Source organism: Otolemur garnettii, unplaced genomic scaffold (genome assembly GCF_000181295.1).
Source record: "Otolemur garnettii isolate 467f Iridium unplaced genomic scaffold, OtoGar3 scaffold00146, whole genome shotgun sequence".
Classification (NCBI taxonomy): domain Eukaryota; kingdom Metazoa; phylum Chordata; class Mammalia; order Primates; family Galagidae; genus Otolemur; species Otolemur garnettii.
The window spans coordinates 1882371-1909179 of NW_003852541.1; the positions used below are offsets into that span (position 1 = coordinate 1882371).

Sequence of the window (26809 nt, forward strand, 5' to 3'; positions counted from 1 at the left end):
CTGGTCAGTGAACCCCTCACAAACAGTAAGGGGCATAAGGGGCGTGCCTTTGTGACTGGTCAGCGAACCCCTCACAAACAGTAAGGGGCGTGCCTTTGTGACTGGTCAGCAAAGCCATCACATACAGTAACGGGTGTGCCTTTGTGACTGGTCAGCAAAGCCATCACATACAGTAACAGGTGTGCCTTTGTGACTGAGGTGCTGCTCATGCCTCTGCACTGGGCCAACACCAGGCCTGCGGTCCCTCCTGAGGGGAATACCTCCACAGAGCAGGGGCTCTGCGACTCCTCTACCAGGAGTTGGCAAATGTTCTCTACACAGGGCCAGGCGGCAGATACAGTCGGCTTTGCGGGCCACGATCTTTGCAGCAACCATCCACCTCTGCTGTGGAAGCACCAAGTGCCTGAAGACTATGCTTAGGCGGACGGCAGGGTGTGGCTGAGTTTGCTAACCCTGGTCTAGAAGAAGGCTGGCAGTCCCCACCTGGCTGACCTGGGCCTCAGTGAGGCCTAGATGTGTCAGATACTGGTGGAGGCACAGTGTAAACAGGTAGGGGCGGCCTGGCTGCCTCACAGAGTGATGGAGAGCAGGGAGATAGCTGTGGCCTTTTCTATAAACTCTCCACTGTGGAAGACTCAGGAAATTCCTGTCCCTGGTTTTCCTTTAAGACAAGTTGAGATGGCCACACATGTGCACTGTGATTACAGACACATCCTTCTCCAGAGACCAAAGGTGATGGGGTGTATGAAATGACTCCAGAGAGTGGCTCAGAGCCAGTCACAAGGACATTCCCTGGTCTCAGATCAACTTTGAGAGCAGTGAAAGGGGAGGGACAAGTGGGAGCGTCTCCAGTCACTGAATGCTGGAACACAGAGAGCATTGACCCAGGTCCTGCCATCAAAAGCAGAGGGGCTCAGCTGACTAGTGGCACCACCCACTGTGCCAGCCACTACATAGGCTTCTTAATTTTAAATTAATTAAAGGAAACCTGTAATTCTCAGTGACACCAGGCACATTCCAACCACCACCAGCCCCACGTGGCCAGGGGTGACCACGGACAGAGCAATGGGGAAGTTCCCTGTGGAAGCCCTCAGAGCAGGCACTGCTGGGTAAAAGAACAAACCAGAATGACACCACAGGATGAATTTAAATTGGCGGCTGAGTAGCCCAAATGACAATGTAGCTGTGACAGGCTCGTGAGGGTGGGCTGATGTGTGCAGACCCAGAGATGCCCACACGGACGTCTCTTCTGCTAAAATTTCTGACGTAGGCCTGTTTTGTGCAATCTTCCTGCTTTCCCCAAACGTTGGATGCGTGGTGGATGTGGGAGGCAAAGGTGGTGCCTGCGCATGTTTGGTTGAGTGCAGACTCCTGAGAGGGCACCTGCTCACCTGGGAACATAGGGTCAGGATGGCGCTCTCCACCACTTTACCCGCCTGCTCACCAGAGAAGTATCCACCTGTAAGCACAGCCTAGGTCACACTGGGGTCTGGTGTCCTCTGAACATTATTCCCCAAATTTGTCCCCCCGGAGGCCTATTTGTGTGAACATGTCAACGTGTCTTCACCACCACTCCTCACCAGCTGTGATCCCTCTGGAAGAATGTGCCAGCTCAAGGCCAGGTGCCGAGAGGCTTTTCCCACTCAGTTCACTGGGCAGGTCACAGGCTGGGGACATGAAACCGGGCCTGGTCCAGAGGTAGTGAGGGAGGTAGGGTGCTGGTGGCTCTGTGTAGGCGTTGGGCTGCCAAGGCTAATCCCAGAGAGGCAGAAAAGCAGGGGCAAAGAAGTAGGGGCAGGGGCGGGGTAGGGGTGAAGGCAGGGGTAGGGACATGGGAGGGCCCCAAAGCTGGCTCGAGTCCTTTAAAGGAGCACTGCCAACGGGCAGAGAAGAGCCTGCACATAACAGGAGGCATGGAGCATCAGGGGCACCTGGGACTACTGTGGTAAATGTGGGGCTGAGGCTGGGAGGGATCCTGGGGACACATGGGGCTATCTGAAGCCCACAGGCAACTGGCAGGTGCAGTTTTCCTGTGGGGTCTTAGTGGATGCAGGGACAGTGCTCCTGTATATTCAGGAATGCATTTATGGTGGAACCTATTTTTGTGATGATTTCTGCTGAAGACAACTGTGTCTGCCACTGAAGAGTTTTTCTCAGCAAGGCGGCTCCATCCCTGCCCTCACCCCTCTGCCTGGATGCCCTCCTGCCTTCCTTAGTTAACCTGTGCACTCTCAAGGCCTCTGCGGGGCAAGAGTTGGTTCTTGGTGGGAGATGGGATCCTGCACTTCATAAACCCGGGTACACACCAAACATGAGTGATCCATAAGATACATGTGTGTCTACAGGCAAAATTCACAGCTGAAGGAATAGACATAAATGTCTCAAAAGGCTCCTTATGGGGTGATAAGGAAATAAGGTTAGGAGACGTTTGTTTACCCCATTCCCACCAGAACTCCAGGAATCAACCCAGGATCCCACTCCTCCAGGAAGCCCTTCAGGGTTCCCAGTATGGGCTCATGTCTATCAGGAGGACCCAGGGTGGCTTCGGCCCTCTGCAGACCCCGGCACACTGCCCCCGGATAGCTTCTGGGTATGCTCTCTGCAAGGAACTGGAAACTGACTTCACCGGGACCATCAGAGCCACCTTGCACTTCTTTGCCCCTTCTGCTTGACCTATTATGGGATTTGGGTTCTGTTCTATCCCCAGTCTCTTTGGGCTGTGACAAAGGCTCAGCAAGTCTGACTGGCAGTAACGTGCTGGGAAAGCAGAGGCGGGGGGCAAGCCCATGGCCGGTGCCTCACCTTGGTAGAGCACAGCTGTGTGCTGGCTCAGGGCCCACAGGGCGTACAGAGCGCTGAGCCGGCCCAGCACAGCCCGCAGTGGGGGCGGCACACCTGGCTGGTGCGTGTACTTGTGGAACCTCCGAACCACCGTGAGCTCCATGAAGGCCAAGGCCAGGGGACGGCAGTAGTATACCTGGAAACAAGACACAGAGCAACCCATAGCCACAGGAAGGCAGCCCAGTCTCAGCCACAGTTCAGATCCTATGGTGGAAGAAATACCAGGAAACACAGGCCCAGGTTTGCGCTCTGGTGCACGTCCAAGGATGGCAACAGGCAGTGAAGCAGCATCTGGATGTGGTGTCACAGGAGAAACGTCCAAGACACAAAGGAGAAGGCAGTGCAGGGAACACTCAGAGTCGCAGCAGGCTCTGGCCTAAGGTGTTGAGGCCTCAGGTGGTTCCCAGGCATGCTCAGCTTGGTTCAGCCTGGAATGTGCGTGGCGCCAGCAAAGAGCACACAGGGGCCTGAGGCAGGCTGGGGACACCACTGTTGCTGGAGTGTGTCCCCAGGGAGCCCAGCCCTGCTCTTTCCTCACCTGGGATGGCACCCTCAGGGCTAGGACAGGGCTCAGTGAGCCCCTCCGGGACCTTGCTGACAGTGGCTTCTGCTCTCCAAGGGTGTGGCCACATCCTTTCTGCCATAGCTTCTAAAAAACAGTCTCTCCCACTTACACGTGATATCCAGAAACACAAGAACAGCCACAGAGGGGCAATGGTGTGACAGGGCCCAGCTAAACCCCATGTCCATCATGAGTCACAGGCTGCCAGGCGGGCAGAGCAGGGCTTCTCTGAAAGCCAACTCCCAACTTATTTTTTGACCAATACCCAAAACAGCTGCTGTGAGAGTCCCTGGCTGAGTGTCTAGCACATGGTGCTGCCCTGAATTTTCTGCAATGAAGTGGGGTACACAGCAGCACACTGGGGAGGCGGGGAGGGTGCACTAAAACTCCAGCAGGTGAGCAGGAGGAAGCTTCATTTTCAAGGCCTGGTCTGGATGGCAGGAGCCAAGACAGGGTCTCCAGCTGCAAGACCTGCTGACATAGGGAGAGCCTCGGATGACCAGGCATGGGGGAGATGCCTTCTGCCTTCTGACTCCTGCCAGCCAGAGACCTTGCTGGGCCACACACACTACAGGCCAGGCCATGGCTGGTGCCAAGGTTTCCAGCCTGCTTCCTGCTGTCCGAGTAGCAGGGGGGCTAGTTGGGACCCTCAGGTGTGGCTTGGTGCTCCCCTGTCCCACACATGCATAGAATGCATGTGCCCTTGGTATGGGAAGGATCTGGACTTGTGCTGGGGCAGAGGAAGGGAGACTGCATGATAGACCCCAGCTAGGACCAGCACCCAGGTTTCCCAGAGCTCTGCTGAGTGGAGATGCGCCCCTCAGGCCTCTCCAAAAGCCTCTGGGAGGAGGCTGACAATGCAGGTCATTGGGGAGTGCCACCGGCCAGGCTCTACACTGCCAGCTGCCCAGGCTACCCTGCCCTCCTCAACCCAAACAGTGGACGCCTCTCCTCTTGTCATGTATGTCCTCTGAACCCAGAGATGAGGCCGATCCTCGCGGGGTCTGGACACAGGCAGAGACCACTCAGAACTGAGCCCCAACTGCGTGCTCTCCTAACCTCGCCCTCTTTTCAACCATGTGGGTTTTCCTGTATTAACATGATGCTGTTTCATTGCATTTTTTATGTAAGTGACACGCTTCAATTTCCGCTGAGGCATGGGTTGGACAGGCTAGTGGCAGGCCCAGAAAGGCTGTGTACACATCCACGCTGAGTCCCACTGGGCTCCGAAACACGGACACAGCAGCCAGCGGCTTGGCCATCCTGATCCTCTGGGCTCTGTAGTTGTGCACGTGTGGGCAAATGGCTTTATGGCCCCAGCCTTAGTGCCCTCACTGGCAGAGGGAGGACCTCCCAGTGTCACTGAGGATCATGTTAAATTGCATGGTGTGAAGTGGCTGCACAGCCCTCAGACAGCTCTGTCACATAGACTGTTTGAGCTCAGGCCCCAGGATTTCGCATGCACTGCACTGCACTGAGTCTGAGAAACGTCCAGATAAGTCCATCAGTTATCTGAACAGAATTCACCATTACAACTCAGGCAGGGGTGTTCAACCTACAGCCCATGGGCCACATGCAACTTACGTGGGGATGTTTTTGCTTGTCTGTTGTACTGGATATCATGGAAATTATGCACAGAGCTATTTTGTTGCTCATCAGCTTTTGGTATATGACCCAGAAAAACTCTTTCAATGCTGCTCAGAGGAGCCAAAAGATTGGACACCCCTGGGTGGGTTGGGGCCCAAGAAATGTTCCCACAGTGCTGACTCCAGGAGCCAGGGGAACAGCAATGCCTCAGGTACATTCCCTCCCCCATGGCTAATGCATCCCCTAGTCCTGGTTATGGCTGGGGCGCTCCAGGCTGAGTGTGCTCACAGCACTCACAGACCAGTGTGGGAACGCTACTGCCCCCCAAAACTGCCTCAAAGACTGGGCACTGGGCTGGGGATCTGCTCCAGGGTAGTCTCCTGGAATGGTCTCAGCCCTCCCACTGGAGCCAGGATGTTTTACTGTCCCCAGTTTGGACCATGATGAGGCACTTCTTGGACCTGGTGGAGCTAAGGGTCAGCATCACTGCAGCAGTGAGAGTGGGCACACCACAGATGAAGGCTCACCCCCGGCCAGGCGGGTGGCCCCTAACTCTGGACCCTTTCCATATCAGTCCCCCACCCAGCAAGCACCTGGCCCCAGGAAAGGAAGGGGGCACCACTGCCTACTGTACCTGAACTTCCCATTTCAACAGGTAATGGATACGTTAGGCAAAAACGAGCCCCAGACTGTCCAAGTCCAGATGTCGGCCGTGCAGTTTAGGAGGAGGCCTGGGCTCGAGGCGCAGACCTGGGTACTTCTCTTAGCCTCAGCAGCCTTAACTCCCAAAGATGACAACATGACACAGGTAGAATCCAGTGTGTGATGAGAGGAGAAAAGACGTCCCTGTCCAGTTCCTGATGGGCAGACCACAGGAAGGACTCCCCAGGAACAGGCAGCAGGTTCATCATGGGGGTGGGAAGATGCTGCCACACACTTTTCTGCTGAACTTGTACACAAAGGTGTCATCCAAAAAGTCAGAGAAATGCGTGTTTTAAGACCCTACTGTACAAGTCTAGTAGACAGTAAATGGAAGTTATTATTGGTAGGCACCAGGAGACTAAGAAAGTTAATAAATACTGTCCCTCTCCCCAGGTCACAGAGTAAGCACACTATCTAACAAAAATGGCCAGGAACTTTCCCAAAGGACAGCCATGCACCATCTCCCACCCTGATTTCAGCCCAATGCCCTTGGGAGTGTGGTCCCTGGTTCTGGGTCAGCAGCTGCCGGGGCTGCCTCTGGTGAGGCAGCCCTAACACAGACCCCTTCCCGGGGCTCTCTGTTGGTCACGTGCCACACGTGCTTCCAGGTCTGTTGTTCATCTTCCCATTTTGTTTTGAATATCTTTTCCTATCCAGAAATGGTGGACCTTTATGCAGTAAAATCTGAGTTTTCTTTTCTTTTATAGCTTCTAGGCTTCCTGCCTTCCTCAGGAAGGACTGTCCCATAGGGAGGTTATATAAACATTCTCTCTAGTTTTCTTCTCATGCTACACTGAGGGAAAGAGACTGTGTCTCCTTCTGGCCTCCCTGGCATCCAGCCCAGGCCCAAGAGCTCTCGGCTGTCAGCAATGTCCCTGATCCTTACATCGCGTCTGGAACACGAAGCCCCTCGTGATCACTCCCTTCCCCTTCTAGGCCTCAAGGCTGCCTTGCAGCCCTGGCCTCCTGCAGCTCTGGGTGGCTGTGTCTCACAACTGGTGCCCCTGGGTGTCTGTCCACCCAGAAGCTCTCCCCAGGGACACCAGTCTCCAGCTGTCCCCTGCTGTGCTACAGGACTCACTGAGATGCTGTTGCCAAGTTCCTTCGTGAAGACCTAAAGGTGAATTGTTTCTTGACAACCAAGACCTGCATTCAGGGTGCAGGTCACATGTGCCAAAGCCCAGAACAGATGGGGCTGGCAGGGTGCTAAGGCCCTACAGAGCCCTTCCAGGAAGTTCAGGAGACCTAGATGTTGTTAGGAATGGGCCCCTCCGTGCTGTCTTTTCAGGGATCTTGATTTGTAACTCAGGGTAGTGCCTCTGTTTCCATCCTAGAATGGCTATTTGACCTACAATGGAAGGAACGGGCACTGCCAGTCTTCCAGTGACCAAACCTGCTGCACCCTAGGCTGAGGTGGGTACAGAAAGTGTTCTGGAAGGGTCACTTCAGGTCTCCTATTTCTGGTTACTGTGGTCCTAAACTGAAAGTTCTGTTGACCATGGCCATCTGCTGAACTTCTTTTAAGGCACAAAGTCAATGTGGGTTTCCTTGAGCAGCAGGGGATGGGGTCTGGGGTTGTCACAGGAGACAGGCGGACCCAGGCATGGGTGACCGGATGACTTCATTACTGAGTATGACACAGAGCTCAATGACGGTGCCGGGAGAAGGAATGGCAGCGTCTCTGGATCTTCTGCACCTTTCTCACCCATGGCCCTCCCGCATGACAGCCTTCCCACAGATGGGAGACAGAACTGGATTCACAGCATCACCAGGCTCTGGTCATAATGAGCTGTTTTATAACAGGGTGTCTGCACTGTGTGTCCAAGTGTGAGAACCAAAGCACTTCCAAAACCCATTAAAAGCCACCCTCTCGGCCCCTCAGTAAAGGCGATAATGACTTGAGAACAACCAAGTGCAGAGCGAGGATGTGACCCTGTGAGTCAGCAGGGCTTTCTGCAGCCCCACAGCAGTGTCCCAGCCCTGCTGCACCTAAGGCTCTCCCCAACTAATGTTCCATCCCCAACAATCGCAGCTCTGACTTAGGGCTCAGATGTCATTAGACACTGTGAATATAAAATCCACAACTTTTGCAACCCAGCAAGGCAGGTGCTGCCATTCCTATTTTATAGCAGACCACAGAAAGGTGCAAAGAAGTCAAGTGCTGGGCAGTGCCTGTGGCTCAAAGGCGTAGGGTGCCAGCCCCATATACTGGAGGTGGCAAGTTCAAACCCTGGCCCCAGCCAAAAAAAAGAAGTCAGGTGCTCCACCCCAGGTCACAGGAGCTGGAGGGTAGGGACTGCAACCACCAGCATGTTCAACTTCCTGGAGATACAAGAATTAAGAGCAAATAATACAAAAAGCAATTTTTAAAGCACATACCTGGCAGTTATTCCTTGCTTCAAAGTCATTGCTTCCTGATCTTTTCTCTTGATTTAACTTTTGGTAACTCTCTCGGAGCAGGTAACAAACCAACCACTCGTATGCAGCCAGGGGGACTTCAAAAACAAGCAACAGAAAGAAAAAAAAGTAACAGTTGAGCATCTCAGATTTGTCATGCATTGACCCTGGGACAAATGGCACTGTGAGCATTAGTGTGACCTCCCCATCTTCATGATGGGTGAGTGCATGAGGTGGGTCCAAGTTCACAGGCAGAGAAACTCAGGCACCGGCAGGTAACTGCTGAAGACCCCCAGGCAGGAGTAGGCATGGTTGAGGGTGTTTCCTGGCTCAGCCATGAGGCTGTCCTGAGTTGCACACTGTTCTAGCAACCATGGAAGCTACAAGGACGCAGAGCCAGCCTAAGAGCTGGCACCTCTCATGTGAAGAGCTACACACTCTGGCTCATGCATCCTGTCTAGTCTGGCCCCTTGGCATCACCAAGGATTTGCATGAGCTTCAGGACAACTGCCAGGCAGATAGTAGCCAGGGGGCAAGAAGAGGGGGCGCCTCTGTCCACTTCGCCAGGCCTCGCCCTTGGACCTCACTGGCCTGCTGGATACTGATACCATGTCTCCCGAGACCTCGCCTCATGCATAGTTCCAACAAGGCTGTAGGAGAAGATACTGACAGCAGAGGGGCCACAGCAGGATGTTAGACGGATGGCACAGTGGTGCTCCCCTGACTCCCGCCCCTCCTATGTGGTGATACTCATAATGTGGGCTACCCCGTCGGTACTCAGGTCGACCTCCATAGCACTTACCAGAGACCAGATACAGCCTCAAGAGACACTGCCAGGCAGTGCTGTCACCCTGCTGGGGAGGCAGCAGCCAAGTCCATGTTCTCACCACCTTCTCCCTGTGCACTGACAGTCCAGAACCCAAACCTGAGGGACTCTGGATCACAGAAACAGGGAGTGTTCTGCTTGGTGGCTGCTCTCAGCTCAGACCCCTAGGGAGGAATTGGGGATCTAGCCACATGGGGTCTGGGCCCATAGGTGGAGCTAAGGGGATCCTTCTATATCACGCAGCCCAATTCCCTGGAAAGGAGACACCCATCCTTTGCAGTTTCTCACACATCCCACTATTTCTTTCCCGATAGCATTAGTGGGTCCTCACAGCACAACCGAGAAACCCACCAAGGATCAAACCAGACCACCCACAGTCCCAGAGGGCCGAGCAGCTCTTAGTGGGGACAGCTGGGATAGAAATAGGCTTCTCTGACTCCCCAGGCAGAGGACAGCCAAAGGCATCCTCCACACAGGTGCCCATGAGAGGTCCCCCTCCCACAAGCCTGGCAGGTGCATAGCCTTGAATGGTGGCCCTCAGAGAGCTGTCCAAGTTCAGACCCCCAGAACTTGTGAGTGGGACCTTATTGGGAGAAAGGTGGCAGAGGCCAGAGTATCAAGGTGAAGTCATCCTGGATCATGGTGGGCCCTAAATCCAAAGCCAAGAGTCTTCATAAGAAATATGAGGATATGTCAGAGGAAGTGGCCACGTGAACACAGAGGCAGAGGCTAGAGTGACTCAGCCACAGCCAAAGAAATGCCTGGAGCTGGCAGGAGCTGGCAGGAGCAGGGCAGGCAGGCCCCTCTCTAGAGGTCTGGGGGGCATAGCCCTGCCAGCACCTAGATTTTGAATTTCTGCCTCTGAACCAGCTCTCTTTGTGGCACTTTGTTACCAGCAATCCCAGAACTAACACACGAGCTGCTCAGTGGCCATTCTTGAGCCTTAAATGCAGCCCTCAGGACATTATCTGAAAGTCTGCGTGGATTCTGAACCCACGATGATGGCACAGGCCCTCCTGACACCCTGTCCTTGGAACCTGAGACTCTGCTGCCTCCCAAGCTCTTCCCAGCAGGACGGATGGGACGGCAGTGAGAGGTGGACGCTGCAGTCATGTTTTCCATGGTCTGTTTACACAGCAACAGGGCCCAGGGAATGGCCTAGGCCAGAAACTGCTCCTGTGGATTTCTCCTAACCACACCAGAGGTCCCTGTGTCCCACAACACATCAACCATGGCTCAGAGTCCCTCCCAAACACTGCCCTGGGGGTCCCTCTGTGATGGACGCTTCACTGCTATTACCCAAATTTTCCAAGCTTTTTCCACAACCAGATTTAACCCACAATGCTTAATGTCAATGACCAGTTTAAATTTTTGTTTCTGCTTTGAACGGAAACAAGCTTGATAAATGAGTTAGGTTTACCCAGCACTTTTCTTCAAAAACTCTGCTTTTAGTTTTTAATGATTTCATGAAAAAATATATTACTTTTTTTTTTTTTTTGAGACAGAGCCTCAAGCTGTATCACAGCAACCTCAAACTCTTGGGCTTAAGCGATTCTTTTGCTTCAGCCTCCCAAGTAGCTGGGACTATAGGCACCTGCTACAATGCCTGGCTATTTTTTCTTTTTTTTATAGTTGTCATTGTTTGGCAGGCCTGGGCTGGATTTGAACCCGCCAGCTCCAGTGTATGTGGCTGGTGCCCTAGCTGCTGAGCTACAGGTGCCAAGCCAATATATTGCATATTTTGATGTGTTCACAGGGATGGGAGAAGATTCCCCAACAAACATGTGGAAGCACATGTGCGCCACAATGAAAGGATGTGTGTGTCCAGCTCCTAGAGCTTATTTGAAAGTGAAACACTACCAAGGAAACAAACTGCATGGGGAAATCGGCAACAATCTGGCAGTGAATTCTTAACCCCCACATACAGTTTCAATCTTTGTGCTCGACCTTCCTGGAGTCCTGGGTCACAAGGGTTCTTCGTTGAACCTACCAAAGGGACTCCAAGGCTCCCTCACTGCCCTTCTGCACGTGCCACCACACCTGGACCCCTTGCCAGACCCTGGATTCCCCCTGCCTTGGCTCTGGTCTCCGCCCTTGGCCTATGGCTGGTGCTTTGCCACATGCTGGCTGCTCTCCCGTCCCTCCCACCCCAGCACTCTTCCACCATTCTTGGGGCTGCCAGCCTGCTCCTGCCTCTTATGCTAGGGGCTTCTGGACATCTCAGCTCCAAATGTCCAAGCCTCCCCTACCACCCACCCTCTAGTCTGATGGGTCCCTCAAGGTCTTTCAGTCCTATAATGTCTCTACTGCTCCCCAGGGCTGTGCCTCGGGTGGGGCTCTGGTTCCTTGCCCAGGTCCCTGTACCCAGGTCCCTCTGGGTCACACTAGAGCATGCCTGGAATCTCATCCAGACAGTGAGACTAAGGTCCTGGGGCTCCTGAACGGCTGGTGGCTACCTAGATGCCCCACACGGACCCATCTCGTGCTAACTTCCTGGGAGACATTCCTTGTCCCACTAAAGCAGACCTCACCTGGTCTGTTGTGCTCAAGGGAGTGTCAGGATGGAGACCCCCACCACACAACAACCAACCCCCATCATGGTCCCTGCACAGTCAGGGCAGAAGGGAAACACCAAAGACCAGCTCAAAGTCACACCGCTGGGGGGCAGTGCTGACCCAAACACCTGAGCTCCAACCTCTGGGAACACATTCAGCCCATGAGATCCACTGCTGGGTCAGGTAACTTCACTACTCAATCCACGTGACCCCACGTGACCTCACTGCCCACATGTGGCCCCATGTGACCCCATGCTCTCATCACGGGATCTTGCCTATATATGTGGCTATCAGCAGTAAACACTGTCATTTGCTATTAATACAAGTGAGCCAACTAAAGGAAGCGAAATTAGGCTGATGTTGCAAGGCCTCAGACACACAGGGCCCAAGGGCTCAGAACAGTCTGCAGCAAAGAGATGAACTGGACAGAAAGCAATGTCCACTTCTCCCTGCAACGTGTAACAATCTGACCCCTGAAGGGTCAGTGCCACGAGCTTGATAAATCTCTCCACCTCCCAAACAGGTGTCAAAATCCTGGAAAAGGTCTGCATCTCTCTAGTCCTGCAAGAGCTTGGGGTGCACAAATCACCCACAAAACGTTTACTCCCAATCCAGATGACACAGGCTGTGCAGGCAGCCTGCGACTGGGGTTCGGTTATCCGACGCCCATGACACGAAGGAGTCGGCCAAGCTCCCAGCGCCTGTGTGTGTGAAGACTCCTACTGCTGCCAAACCACTTTCACCCAGTGAATTTCACTTGCATTTTTTTCCTCCAGAAAATGTTTTCACTTTGTTGGATCTTGCAAAAATTAGTCCAGTCAGAGGAAAAACAGATGACGCCACTTTGGCAATTCTCCTGCTGCTGGTATACAAAAATTGTTCGAGTCTTCATGGTTTCAGAAGGAGGGAAGGAAGGCAAGGCACGAAGACAGACAAAGAAGATGCTGGTGGACCCCTGTCTATGTCCTGGGTTTGTATCGAGTAATGGTTTTAGGAAAAAACTTTTGGTTGGGCTGAAGTTATTGTAATGATTAGGTCATTTTCTATTTCTTTCTGTGGCAGTATTTGGGAAGCTCGGAAAGTGACTTGCAAACATCAGGAATAGATCTTCAAGTGTGTCCCTGTTTCTAATTAGCCCCTTATTTATTTTTTTGAGACAAGATCTTGCTCTGTCACCCAGATTGGAGTGCAGTGGTATCATCATAGATCACTGTAGCCCCAAACTCCTAGGCTCAAGCCATCCTCCTGCCTCAGCCTCCCAAGTAGCTGGGACTACAGGTGCCCTTCACAATGCCCACTATTTTTGAACTTTTTCTGAAGAGATGGGATTTAGCTGTGTTGCCCAGGCTGGTCTCAAACTTCTGGGCTCGAGCGATTCTCCCACCTCAGCCTCCCAAAGTGCTAGGATTATAGGTATGAGCCACCAAGCATAGCCCCCAATTAGTCCTTTAGAAAGCTGAGAGATCCAGACAGAGCAGGGCTCACAGCAGCCCTTTGAGCCCCCATCCTGCCCATCAGCCCTCTCTCCACCTCTGATGATGCAGTCTGGCCCTGGCCACCTCACTCACTCACCTCTGTCAGTTTCCACAGAGCAACCAGAGGAACCTTTTCTCCACAGTAACATTTAAAGACATGAACCATCAAACATGAGCTGCTTTCCTGCCTGTTGTCACCTCATGATCTCACAGTACTGGCAGGAGGCTCAACCTCTGCCTCCTCCAAAAATGTCCTGCCCTAGGTGTCCGATGGCCACCCTCCTCCAGCTGAGCTCTCAGCTCCAAGGCCATGTCCTTGGAGAGGTTGCCCCTGGCATCTAAGGCCCTGAGGAAGCCACCAACCCAGGCCACTTCTCTGCAGTCTCCTGTTCCGCCATGACTGGGGCCTTGGCATGTGGTCCTGTCCCCTATCTTGACTGTACAGCCTTATGAGAACAGGCGGCTCGTCTTAGGCACCTCCATACCCCACTCCTGGAACTGCAGAGTGAGCAATTAACCAATATCTGTACAATTAATGAATGAACATGAATACAACTACTCTACAGGAAGAAATCAAGTGTCAAGACTAAGTACAGTTTATAACGAAGTATACTTTGCTTCCTCACTACCACCCACAGGCCGCATTCCCATCTCTCCCAGGACAGACCCTGTGTGGGTGTTGTGGAGCTGGCTCTGTGATAAGCCCTGGGAGGCAAGCAAGGGACAGGGGCGTGAATACGCCTAAGCCTGCACCACTGGGCCCCAGAGAAGGAAGCACACAGAGCATGCCAAGGCCAGGAAGGGTTGCACCAAAGGTGGGAGGGGACACCTGAAGTTGGTGGCAGGGGTGGGTGAAGACAGGTGGGTCAGGCAGAAAGGCCAGGGGCACTCAGCCTCGTCACCAGGGAGAGAAAAGAGGAAGGTGTGGGGCACAGCGTGGGCACCTGTATCTCCTCTTTGGAGTAAGCATGGGGCACACAGATACTTGAAGAGTGAGCCAAGCAAGGAAAGACCCAGGACAAGCTGCACCTAGGGCCCTCAACACCACCACAGCCTGGCTCCAGCGATAACCATCATGGACCCTCCCCAGGGCACACAACATTTTCTGGTGGTAACGATGGGAAATTTGGAAAGCCAGGGAAACCTGCAGCCTGACAACTGAAGACAGCACTTATTTACCTACAGAGTCCAGGCAGTCGGCAATGCTGGAGGCCGTGAACCTCTGGTTTAGGATGTCGGGATAGGCTTCCAAAAAGTCCACTGTCTTCAGAGGGCTCTGGAAGCAAGCTCCATCTAGGATGCACACTTTAGTGACCTTGGTGAAATACAGGGGACCCCAAACCATGGATAACATCTGGAGGACATGTCCAGCCCATCAGCCAGGGTCTGTGGCTCAATGCCTCTCCCCAACCCGGCCTCAGCCCACCACACTGGCAGTCATGCTGGCCCAGCTTGTTTTTCTTCCTGCAGAACCACAGGATATCTTGACAGTAAGCTACATCACTGGGGGGCCAAAGGAACCCTCCTCATGAGTGAGCTCTGGGCACCCCAGCGTGCCATGGCGCCTCACCTCTGACCCGGCGCTCCAGGAGGCCCAGAAGGTAGTTGCTCGTCTGTTGCAGCAGGACGTTATTGTCACCCTCATATGTACAGTTGGGATCGTTGTCATCTCTGAGGACCCCCAACCGGTTCACTGCAATGAGGCCACGATATCACCATCACTGCAGATGCATATCGGAGAAGCAGCCTGCACCATCTGAGACCCTCAGAAGCCCACGCCCAGTGTGACCAGAGAGGAAGCTCTGGTGACCCCGCCTCACAGCACAACCTGACCACCCCCACTGCACCGCCAGCCCTGGGAGGTCACCTGGGACCATGTGGGGGCCACTGACAGATGGGGACATTCTTGGAGGGGCTGCCCTTTTTCCTTCTACAGCTAATAGGACATTTCTTCTCACACAAGAAATTTCAAGTATTTGAAGACAACTCTCATTTTTCTTTTATTTCTCCTGCTCCTTAAATAGACTGATTCCTTCACGTATTTTAAAGCATCAGGGTCTCCCCCCTCTGATGGAAAACGTTCTCTGAATGTGAGGCTGGAACAGGAGAGACAGGAGGGGACTCGCACTTCTCCTGCTCATATCCACAATTACCAGGCCAGGTGGGCGTGAAACGTGCCACCAACGTGCTACCAAATCTCGTCTCCCCTCCCCACACCACGGCTGAGCCACTGAATGTGAAGAGCAGGGAGAGACCAGGGAGGAAAGATTCGCAATTGGTACTCTGAACCTGGATAACGGCCCTCTCATTTACTTATCCCTGTTGGCTTCAGTCTTATGGGTCTCAGCCCAGCTTTTGTACATGTAACGAATCTTGATTCGGTTGTTTTTATTGTCTGCAGTACTGCAAGATTTCATTTCCTTATTCTATTTAAAATTAGAACAAAGATGAGCTATTTATAGAGTCTCTATGTTATAACAACAAAAACTACTGAGAGCTTTGCACAGAGGACGAAACCCGTAAATGAGTAACCCACATATACAGCCTTGGCTACCCATGTATGGGAGGTGACAAGACAGAGTGTGGAAGGAGCATAGGGGCTGCTCAGCTGGCCACCCCACGCTGGGGCAGGCACGTGCTCAGACAGAAACGGGCCACTGGAAACACGTGAGCAATTATCCACAGATCATCCCCGAGTCGCTCACACTGGGTGAGATCCTAATATTCTCTTGTAGGTCAGTAAGGTTTGGCCAATTCTGTTGTCATTTTGAGTGTGTACGTGGCTGCTTTGAACCAGTCTGTAACCAATCAATTTTTTTTTTTTTAGAGACAGAGGCTCACTTTGTCACCCTCAGTAGAGTGCCGTGGTGTCACAGCTCACAGAAATCTCCAGCTCTTGGGCTAGGGTGATTCTCTTGCCTCAGCCTCCCAAGTAGCTGGGACTACAGGTGCCCGTCACAATGCCCAGCTATTTTTTGTTGCAGTTTGGCTGGGGCCAGTTTTGAACCCGCCACCCTCGATATATGGAGCTGGCGTCCTACCCACTAAGCCACAGGCACTGCCCACCAGTTATTTAAGATGAGCACAAAGGAAGTTTTGCAGTTAAGCTGTAAATAATGATAGGCACTGTAATGATAACAATAGCAGATAAATGTTACTGGGCAGGTACTACATGGCAGATACTGCGCTAACAGCTTCCGTGTGTTAAATCACTTCATCCGGCAAGCACCTGTGTCACGGGTATAACACTATTATCAGCTCCATTTTATGTATAAGGAAAACGAGGGGCAGGGAGGTTAAGCCGCTCAGGAGGTCACAATGGCAGTGAAGCAGGGATAGGACTTGGTCCAGGCGGCTGGTTACCTACTCTCTTAACCACACACCAGCTGCCCAAGCAAAAGTCAATGGCAACCTTTCCCTCCTAAATTTAGGAATTTTATATTAGAATATAACTCGGTGGGCAGCACTTGTGGCTCAAAGGAGTAAGGCACCGGCCCTATATGCTGGAGGTGGTGGGTTCAAACCCAGCTCCAGCCAAAAACTGCAAAAAAAAAAAAAGGATATAACTTGGTGCTAGTTTATACCAAATCATGGACCAAAAAGTTATAATTCAAATAAACAGATAACCTGATCTCGGCTCTAGTTTTTAGTGGGCTCATTCATACAGTCCTTGTTACTTCATTAATAGCCCTGAATTTTGACCAAGATACATCAGGCATCAGAAAGCAGCTGGATCTGTCTAGGGCAGGAGTTGGCAAACTTTTTCTGTAATGAACCAGGTAGTAAATATTTCGGGCTTTGAAAGCCATATGGTCTCTGTCGTGACAATTCAACTTCATGGTTGCAGTGCAAAAACAGCTGTAGAAAATATGTAAATGATTAGGCATGGCTGTGTTCCAATAAAGGTTTATTTACCAAAAAAAGGCAGCAGGTTGAATTTGGTCCTCAGGCTGGATGTAGTTTGCCAACCCCTGGTCTAGAGTCAAATGGCAGAGCTAAGTAACCACTACATGCTTCTCCAACACCTACTGGCCAGATAGCCGTGTCCTCCACATGCCTCTCTGCATTCCTGAATTCCTTGCTGGGCTGTCCACGAGGCCAAAGGTTTGCCAGCTGATGCCAACGCATGGATCTCTTGTGCGAGCTCTGCCTTTGGGTGAGGAAATCCAATAAGAACAGGTGAAAATAGACTTCTGATATCAAAAGTAAGGGGTCAATTTCAGCACTAGTGTCAGAGGGCTGTCTCTTCCCATCTGAGATAACCCCACAATTTCAGAAAAGAAAACCCAATTTTGAAAACAAAAATTCTTCATCTAAGAACATCAGCATGAACATTCAGGAGTACGCTCACTCATACGCAATGAAAACAGACCACAGCTTTGTCCAGCACTAAACCTCAGGCACCTAATGTGGTCCCAGAGATAAATGGCAGAACAAACGTCATGACCCAGTTTATATAAAGTTCACAATTGTAAAAGAGAATAATACACAGATGAAAGTTGCAATCATTTGTGGCAAAACTAAGAAGAAAGGCCAGGGAATCCGATCTGACGCCAGAGATGGCAGCTCTTTCTGAGAAGAGGGAAGGGCGGGATCTGCCAGTTTCCAGAAGGCTGCCAGCAGTAACAGTGACCAACAGTCCACTCTGTGTGGGTGCTCACTGTGTCATCCTCCCTTGTGACTAACAGATGTTTTATAAAGATTCTCTGGCTTCTACTTGATATCTCATAAACAATTAAAACAATTATGAGAAAGAGAAGCACACACCTGCTACACAAAACGATCAATTGCACTAGTTTCAACTTCAAATAAGGGGCTACTCTGAGGTCCTACTGTGCCTGGGTTAAGCCATGGAGTTACAGAAGAGTGAAGCGTGACCATGCTTTACAACATTATTATGAGAGAACAATGCAAATGTCAGCTGGCAAAAGTTACAGTGACTCATGCGGGGGAAAAACAGTCTACCCCTTCGTTTCTCATGAAATGCTCCCACCCCAGGCCCTGCTGGGCTCCTGGTTTGCTGTGCAAGGAATCCTGGGGGCTGTCCGTCTGCCATCCTTGCCTCTGGACTCCTGAATGTTCATGTGAATGTTCTGCAACACGCTAATTTGATACAGACTCCTGCTGACGTGGAATATAATCCCAATTTGTAGCATTTCTAACCTGCTTTCAAGTGCATTTCTTTTGATTCACATTTCATTCTCGCTCAGGAGGCAGCAGGAGAGAATATGAAGACCTGCCTGCAAACCATCCACCGAGAAACCAGCAGAGGACCTCTCCTCATGCGGTGGCTGGTCTCAGTGGGTCTGTACGCTTGCTCTGGCACAAATCCTTCACTGTCAACTCAGATCCAGTCAACTGGGCTCTGACCTTTGTACCATTGTTTATGAAAGGCTCAGAACCATGAAATTTACTGAGCGGCTGGTAATGCAGATTTTACAAAACCATCATGTTCTCAAAAGGAGCACAACAGCTGAACTCACAGACTGAATCCGGAGTCGTGTCAGCACGTCCTGAGAAGCGGGACTGTTCAAATCTCAGGAACGCCCAGAGTTCCAAGTGAAGAGAGCAACTGCAGGATGGTGTCATAGACTCTGGCCCCACAACCCCACAGACTGGTTTTGTTTTGAAGTAAAGGCTGGATCTATGCTGTGCAACCTCTGTGAAATGGGAACGACAAGGCTGCTGGGGAAGGGCGTGCCACTTACCTGCCTGGCACTGCGCTCTTCCCCCTGAAGGCCTTGCTGAAGCTCTACAAGGTCCAGGAAGAGCGACTTGGAGAAGTGATCTAAGGCAAAGGCAGCAGCCAGGTACGGAAGTAACCGCCATTGCTAGAACAACAAGACGTTGGATGAACACGTCACAGTTCCCACTAGGGCTGATCGCCCCGGGGGAGTATGAAGTCAGAGGAAGGGGAGGCTGTCAGGGCCGGGGTTTGTTAGCCCTGAAGGCCTCCCTGTGCCTTCCTGGTACACGACAGGCTTCCAAGTTCACCCACTGCCCTGGATGTCCAACCTCAAATGCAACTCCCTGAATCCCGACCTCTCACAGCTGTCCTGTCAAAGTCATGATGGAACAAAATGTCAAGTCTACCTACGAACTGAGACGGTCACTCTGCTGGGGGATGACCATGCACATGGGCTGCCAGGCTGACCGCACAAGCTTCATGAGCCTGTGCAAGGTGAAGTGATCACTCCAGGCCAGGTGGGAAAACTGAGGGCAGGCAATTCCTCAGGGGGCAGGCTTTGTCCTTTGGGATAAGCCAGGAAGGAGCCTGGGGAACCATCAGCACCACAGTCTAACACATCCTGAGTACTGATCAGGCCCTGTGTCAGCCGCCTCTGTGTATTAATGTCTTTAATCCTCACACCTGCCTGAGGGAAAAGTGTTAGCATCAGTTCCAATTTACTAATGAGACCCCAAAACGGAGAGGGTGGGGACCTTGCCGGAGGACACATAGCCAGGCAAGGGGGACATGAATCATGAGCCCAAGCACCGTGGTCCCGGGCAGCTCTCCTAAGTACTGAGGACCCTTAGTGCTGACAGCGGCCAGACATACAGTGAATACATGAGCCACGAGATCGACACAGACAGTGGGTGCATGCCACACAGACATGAACCAGGACACTTACTAAAGCAGATTCACGGCTGCAGTAAAAGGAATGTTCAAAGAATCAACTGCCATGCTGTAACAACTTCCTCAAACTTTCATCCCACAGACCTAGGTTTACGCACAGCTCCATGGAGCACTGTGGAAGGGCCTGTGCCCCACAAGCACTGTAGGGATGTTCACCATAACCATTTATCCCACATGAGGGTGTCTATGTTGCCCTGGGCTGACTATATGCAGCCACAGCCAGCCCATTTGAGGATGAGCGGACGAGTATCCCCCCTGCTCTTCTAAATACACAAACAGGGCTGCATACCTGGTTGCTGCCGCTTAAAAGTTATCTCCTTGGAATAATTTCTTAGGGATGAGACAAATGCATCCAAGAATGTGCCCAGGACATGCAGCACCACTGCCTGCCCAACCTGTAGTGACCTCCCCGGCTCAGGCCACCTCCCAGCCTCATTTCTTTCCATTTCCCTAATTTTGGCTGCTTCATTTACACACCTTATAAACTAAAAGCCATTTCCCAGACCCTTGCTGCCTGAGATATGCTGATATCCTGCTAACTGTCCTGTTAATTCCCTTAAGAGCTTTGACTAATTGCCAGTTACCAAAATACGACTATCTACAGAAAAGATTATCTGTACACATAGTAGGAAAAAAACGGAAATACTTGGAAAATCTGTACCTGCAACTGATATTCAAGTACTGGCACTTCCTCCTCCTCTGTTGGGCCAAACTGACGCCGAGTGGCTGAGAAACGAAGAGCTATGGACACGGCCAACTGTAAGTTAACGACGGACATGCCCATAATGCAGACCCGGCCTAAAGACAAGCCACCCAGCGACGCTCCGAAGCGCTGTCTGACGTCCTGCGAAGGAAAGCAGATGATGAGCAGGAGCCAGACGCGCGGCCACCCCAGACGGAGCAGCGCAGCAGTGAAGGTGCACACTCTTGCTTGTTTTAGGCTGCCTTGTGCCCACCAGTCCAGGGCCTGCCCCTAGCGTACCCTCGACATAGGACTTATAGCAGGGAAGACCTGTAAGGGGCAGGAGCAGGTGACCAGTGTGCTGTGGATGGGAAGGGGACATCCCAAGGAAGGGACATGCTACTACCTGGAGAAGGGTCACCCTAAACAGAGAGCATAGCACCCTGCCATGTGTTCCCCCTGTGCGACCCACAAATTGTCCACTTGGAGGCCCCAAGGCCCTGCCTGTAACCCTGGTGAGAGACTTGGCCTGCACTGCCAGAGGGCAGGGAGGAAGTCACTGGACTACGACTCCATGTCCAGCTCCAAGATTTTTGTCAATAAAGTGTGTTTCCTGGCCAGGTGCAGTGGCTCACGCCTATAATTCCAGCACTTTGAGAAGCCAAAGTGGGAGACTTGCTTAAAGACAGGAATTTGAGACCAGTCTGGGCAACATAGCAAAAACCTTATCTCTACATAGAATGAAAAAATTAATGAGGCAGGGTGGTATGTGCCTGTTTTCCCAGCAACTCAGGAGGCTAAGGCAGAAAGATCACTTGAGCCCTTAAGTATAGGGCTGCAGTGAGCTATGATGCCACCACTGCACTCCAGACTAGGCAATAGAAGATCCTATCTCAAAAACAAAAGAAAATAAATAAAATGCATTCTCTTCACCCCAATCCTCCTTGAATTCCTCTGTCTCCATCAAAGTGCCTTTACTCTTTGTGGTCCTATAAAGTGGGCAGCCCCTCTGCATACTAGTAGTCAGAACACCTGTCCAACCACGGTCTGGCAGTGGTGCCGTGGGAACGCCTCACTCAGCGCACCGCGGTATCTCACCATCTCTATACCAATGTCTCTTGCTGCCCCTCCCAGGTTCATTTTATATATATATAAAATTTATACCTTTCTTCCAAATCACTGCAGTATTTGTGTAGCAATCTTCCAAAACTATGTGTGCCTGAGAATATTTCTCCCATTCTCACATAAGAATGACAATTTTGTTTAAAATGTTTGAAGTTATTTTCCTTCAATGCTGTCAAATACGATTTCACTGTCTTCTCTTATTCAGTGTTGTGTTTGAGAAATCTGAAGTTATACTGATTTTTATTCCATTAGCGTCAGATCTAGAAGATTTCAGAACTTTCTCTTAAAATTCTTAAATTCTCTACTATTTACCTGGGTGTATGGGCTTTTCCTTACTTTCCCTCTTTGGAACCCCTTGGCTCCCTCCTATCAGAGATCTTCCTTTCTTAAAAGACATTTATCTCCCTCATTCTTGAAACTTTGTTTCTTCATTTTCTTTTCTTTTTTTTGAGACAGAGCCTCAAGCTGTCCCCCTGGGTAGAGTGCCGTGGCATCACAGCTCACAGCAACCTCCAACTCCTGGGCTCAAGCGAGTCTCCTGCCTCCGCCTCCTAAGTAGCTAGGACCACAGGCGCCTGCCACAACGCCCGGCTATTTTTTTTGGTTGCAGCCGTCATTGTTGTTTGGCGGGTCCGGGCTGGGGATTCGAACCTGCCACCTTAGGTGTACGTGGCTGGCACCTTAGCCGGTTGAGCTATAGGCACCAAGCCTGTTTCTTCATTTTCTTTAACCCTTTCTTGCTGTGTTCCAAAGGGTAGTTTTCCAACCTCTAATTCATTCTCCTACATTACATCCCACCTATTGTATTCTTCCCTTCAATGAATTTATTTCTACATTAATTTTTAACTGCTCACTAGTACTTCCATATTTTAAATGACTTTGTTTCCTGTTGCTAACCTTGCCTCATATCTCTTACACCTACATCACTCTCATTTTAAATCCTCGCTCTCTGCTCCAGTTGGGGTGTGTGTGGCCGGTCATGGGTGCCTTTCTGCAGGGTTCGTGCTTGGTCAGCTAGGGTAGTCAGCTGGGACTTGGGCCACCTCTGCCCAGAACCACATAATCGTCTCTCTTGTACTCTCAATACATTTAAGGTGGGGTGTGAGTTCTGGACACCAGAGAGCTCCGCTTATCAGCCCCTTGAGGACAGTTTGCCAGGAGATCCTTCCCCTTTGAGCCCTGAGAGGCAGCACTGGAAGAGGACCTGGGGGAAGGGAAGGGCTGCCCCTGGACAGCAGGTCAGCCAGCATCACCGTCAGTCCCCGACTCCCCCCAACACCAGCACAGGTGCTGTGCCAACCAAAAGTCCCTTCCTAGTTGGGGCCCAGGACCCAAACCAGGAGAGGGTCCCCTGCCAAGCCAGCCCTGGAGGGGTGTCCTCCAGGTGAGGGAGGTGCTTGGAAGCAAAGCACCCGCACCTTGAAGGGGCTGAGGTAGGAACCATCAGGGGTGACGTCTCCGGTGCGGTTCAGAAGGTTCTGGTGAGGAATTCGTACCTGCTGGAACATGGCGAATCTGTGGGGAGAAGGGCAGGCTTCTGTGACGTGGGGTCCAACCTGGGCTGTTCTTTTCTCCCCCAAGGGCAGCTTCAAAGGTGACATAATCCCCAAGGACAAAGAAAACCAGAGAGCCACAGGGAACAGGAAGTCCAACAGACTTTCTACGTTAAAGCGTAGGTCACAAAATAGGGCGTGGTGTGGGGGTTTCCATGCAACACAGGTTGGCGGTACACTGACAAGCTTCGAAGCCACGGCCTCACTCCCACAGTCAGGAAGACTGCCCTGAGTGTGTCCAGGAGGAAAGGCCTGGGTAGGCTGAGTGTGGATATGCACCAGAAAAGAGGGAATTCCAAGTTTAAAGACTGGAATCTCTGATTCTTAAACCAGGGCCTGCAGCACCATGAGCCAACTGAGGTCTAATGCTCTCAAGTCAAACTAAAAATCTGTCCTGGCATTAGTGCTCAGAAGGCAAGCAAATTCATTTCTTTTGAACAGCCAAGAATAGGATCATATACACATCATTACGGATCATGACGTATTAATAATCTAAGATTTTTTTATGGTTGTCAGTTAAAGAAAATCTATTTCATAATACTCTAGGGAACAATCTATGCAAACATATGGATATTACATAAACTATGCATAAAAGAACCCCCAAACAAATGTCAAAACATCAACAGTTCCCATAGCAACTTACCAATTACTAAGATCACCTGCCATGTCTCCAGGAATATTCTTTTACTAAACCACAGAAAACACTATATGCAAAGAACCACAGTACATGGCCGGGTGGGGGGACTGCTGAGGGAAAGGAGAGTGAGTCTCCCCCCAGCTGCCTCTCCCTAACTCCAGCTCCTGGGTCTCCACTGGGGTCACCTCCAGCCACATCCAGGCTGTCAGCTCTGCTGGGTTGTCAGTTTCCTCCCCCTTCAGCTCCATGTATCTGCCTTCTGTACCCCAAATCAGTCCCCTTCTCCTGTTTGCTTCACTGTAACAACCTCCTCACTGGGTCTTTCCAGATGCCACCCCATCAGCCTGCCCTCCACTCAGAGCAGAGACTATTCCAAGCCACCAGTGGAAGGCTTCCCGCTGCGTGAGACTGTTTGATCACCCACCTTCTAAACCCATAGAACAATGAGTGAAATTCTCAACCTGAGCTTGGCTGCTCTTCCCACAGCACCACCTCCTGCAGCCATAGTTTGATCCCCTCTGAATGTGATGCCTCAACCCAACTGGGCTCTCTCCTGACCTCCAGACACAGCCTGCACATTGCTGTCAACCCCCAGGCAGACTTGGAGCACAGTTTGCTGCCTCCCCAGGAGCCGTCACGATTCTCCACCCACCCTGTGATGGGTAGGTACATGGTGGACCTCAGGGCACCCCAGGGGTGTCCTCATTCGGTGGCAGCCTTTGACTGCCATTGTCCTTGATGAGCCTGCTCCTTGTTAGCAGTTTCCTGGGCATCTTCTCACAACATCATCTGAAGTGCTGAAGCCATCCCATGACCCTGGGGATAGAACCTGCCAGCACACCCAGGAAAGAGCAAGAACCCTGGGGCTGGGGAGTCCTCTCCCACATTCCTTAGAGAACACTGAGGACGTCTAGCAAAGGGGTGTTCCAGGCCAGGCTAGCAGGCCTCTGTGGCTGCCCCCGCACAAAGCAAAGGCCAGTGGAGACCTGCTGCGCAAAGGCCCTCCAGCTCTGCTGCCCAAGCCGGCCCACGGGGTATATTGCTGCCTCAGGTGTCTGAGGAGGCGGCAGCCTTGGAAATGCCACAGTGACACAGACTGAGGACTCTGCATACCCACTTTTTAAGAAAGCCCAGACTGGGTGCCAAGGCTTTCTTAAAAAGCCAGCCTGTTACATGGAAACTGAGGAATGCTTTTTCAAGTGTGATTCTGTAACAGAAAGTGCCCTTTTTAAGGAGTGGAAACTCTTCACCATTCTTGCCACACAGAAATGAAACAAATCTGAATATATTTATACTTGCACAAGTATTCCCTTGAGTTTAACTGAGAGCAAAATTCCACACACTCTCTTTTGATCACTTTGATCACAAAAGCAGCTCTAGGAACAGTCAGATATAGCCAACTGGGGGGGCATCCTGCATGTCAGAATTCAGTGTCCCCAGCAGGCAGTGGAGACATGTGTAGGGCACCAGGCGTGTCTGTCAGAGCGCATGTATGTGTCATGGGGCCTGTGAGATGGGGCAGCTGGGGGGGGCATGTGTCTGTTGCTGGGCATAGGTCTAAATGCTCTGCCCCAGCAGCTGGCTGACTAGACCCCCTCTTGGCCAAGGGGATCCCCTAAACTAAGCTGCTAGCCACGAGAAAGGAAATCAGACATGCCTCATCATGCCCCCTCCCCTTCTTAGAGATGTCCTCTGTGACTCATTACCAGGCCTAAAGCTATGTAAGACATACCTGCTGGTCCTCAACATACACAACAAACCACTAGTATCTGGGCATATGTCTGGTAATTCGTCTCTGATTAACAGACTCTTAACACAGCATTCCTTTTCACTGACTCTTGTTCTATTAGACAAAGCCTAACTCTTTCAGCCAATTGTCAACTAAAGAATCTTTAAACCCCCTTGTAACCTATATCCCCAGCTTTGAGATGTCCCACCTTCTTGGGCCAAACCAATGCCTGGCTTCCTGGGCTGATTTATGACTTTATCTCCTCTCTCCCTGAAATGCATAAAACTAAGCTGTGACCCCACCCCAGTTCTAGGCCATGGGCCTCAAATTGGGCTCAGAATAAACCTCTTTATTTGACAGATTGACTTCTTACACATATGGGGGGTTGGGCAACCAGATATGTGTGTGCATGATGGGTGTGTGTGCCATGGGGTGTGTATGTGGTGCCAGGCACGTGTGTGTCACAGAACACAGTGTGCAGCACTGGGCAGGGGTGTGTGTGTGTGCACCAGGGGCCATGGATATAGCACAGGTGACCTGTGTGTAGTACAGCAGGGCTAAGTGTGGTATAGAAGACCCACAACCTGGAGCTCAAGGACCGCAGCCCAGCTTGTGGGCCCTGAATGCACCTTCCTTGCTGGGCCTCCCACTCCATGTTCCAGCAGTTCCCTTCCTCCCTGGGGCCTCCCATGGCCCCCAGCCCAGCTACACTGGGCAGGCTATCCAGCTGAGCAGACTTCCAGCCACTTCAGAACAGGTCCCCAGGCTCATGGGCCCTGCCACACCTCAGAGCAATTTCACAGAAAAGTACCTGTGGCCCAGTGTAAGGGTCTGGCTGAAAACATCACTTGAAAATATCTTTGTTTTTCTGCATTTGGAGCTATTTTGCTAAGATTAATCTACACAATTTATGTTTGCTTCTGATTTCTAGGCAGTCATCCAAATACTGGCAAATTCTTGTAAAGTGACAAAAATCTAAACTACAAATTGTTGCCACTTTTCTCAAGACTGATATCTTGACATTGATGACAAAACGAAAATCAATAAATTATGACAATGATAATTTACGCTAGAGTGTGCAGGCAGCATTGCAGAGATTTAAGCCAGCTCTCAAATCACGGCCATGCTCTGGCACCGCAGCGCCCCCTGCTGGCGTGCACACTCAGCCTGCCCTTGTGGGAAAAGCTATTTCTGTGGAGAGCAGAGGGTATACTCTGCATGGCCCCTGTCCCAGCAAGTCGCTAGGCCTATGAAGGCTCAGGAGTTGAGTGAGGTTGCTTTCAACACTGGTTGTCTCCTGCCACTGACTGTGCAAAAGGAGCAGTGGAAAGGCTCTAGGAGGCACAGGGACTCTGGTGTGGTATAGCTGCTTTAGGCTGTTGCCAATGTGCCCCAGGGTGACTGGCATTCCTGGATCTTAGAAGAGCCTTACTGTATCAATGTCTTTATTTTATTTTATTTTATTTTATTTTGAGACAGAGCCTCAAGCTATCCCCCTGGG

The 26809-nt window shown here is 51.5% G+C and overlaps 1 protein-coding gene across 1 annotated transcript in view; it reads right to left on the bottom strand.

The window, feature by feature from the left end:
- ACOX3 (acyl-CoA oxidase 3, pristanoyl) overlaps positions 1 to 26809 on the bottom strand; it is a 49147-nt gene that overhangs the window by 4977 nt on the left and 17361 nt on the right. The window contains exons 8-16 of the mRNA XM_003799145.3: positions 22808 to 22904; positions 20244 to 20426; positions 18654 to 18776; positions 16975 to 17095; positions 14516 to 14638; positions 14125 to 14238; positions 8072 to 8187; positions 2803 to 2977; positions 1392 to 1459 (exon numbers count right to left, since the gene is read on the bottom strand). Coding sequence (XP_003799193.1) covers positions 1392 to 1459; positions 2803 to 2977; positions 8072 to 8187; positions 14125 to 14238; positions 14516 to 14638; positions 16975 to 17095; positions 18654 to 18776; positions 20244 to 20426; positions 22808 to 22904 — 1120 coding nt within the window. The remainder of the gene's footprint in view (positions 1 to 1391; positions 1460 to 2802; positions 2978 to 8071; positions 8188 to 14124; positions 14239 to 14515; positions 14639 to 16974; positions 17096 to 18653; positions 18777 to 20243; positions 20427 to 22807; positions 22905 to 26809) is intronic.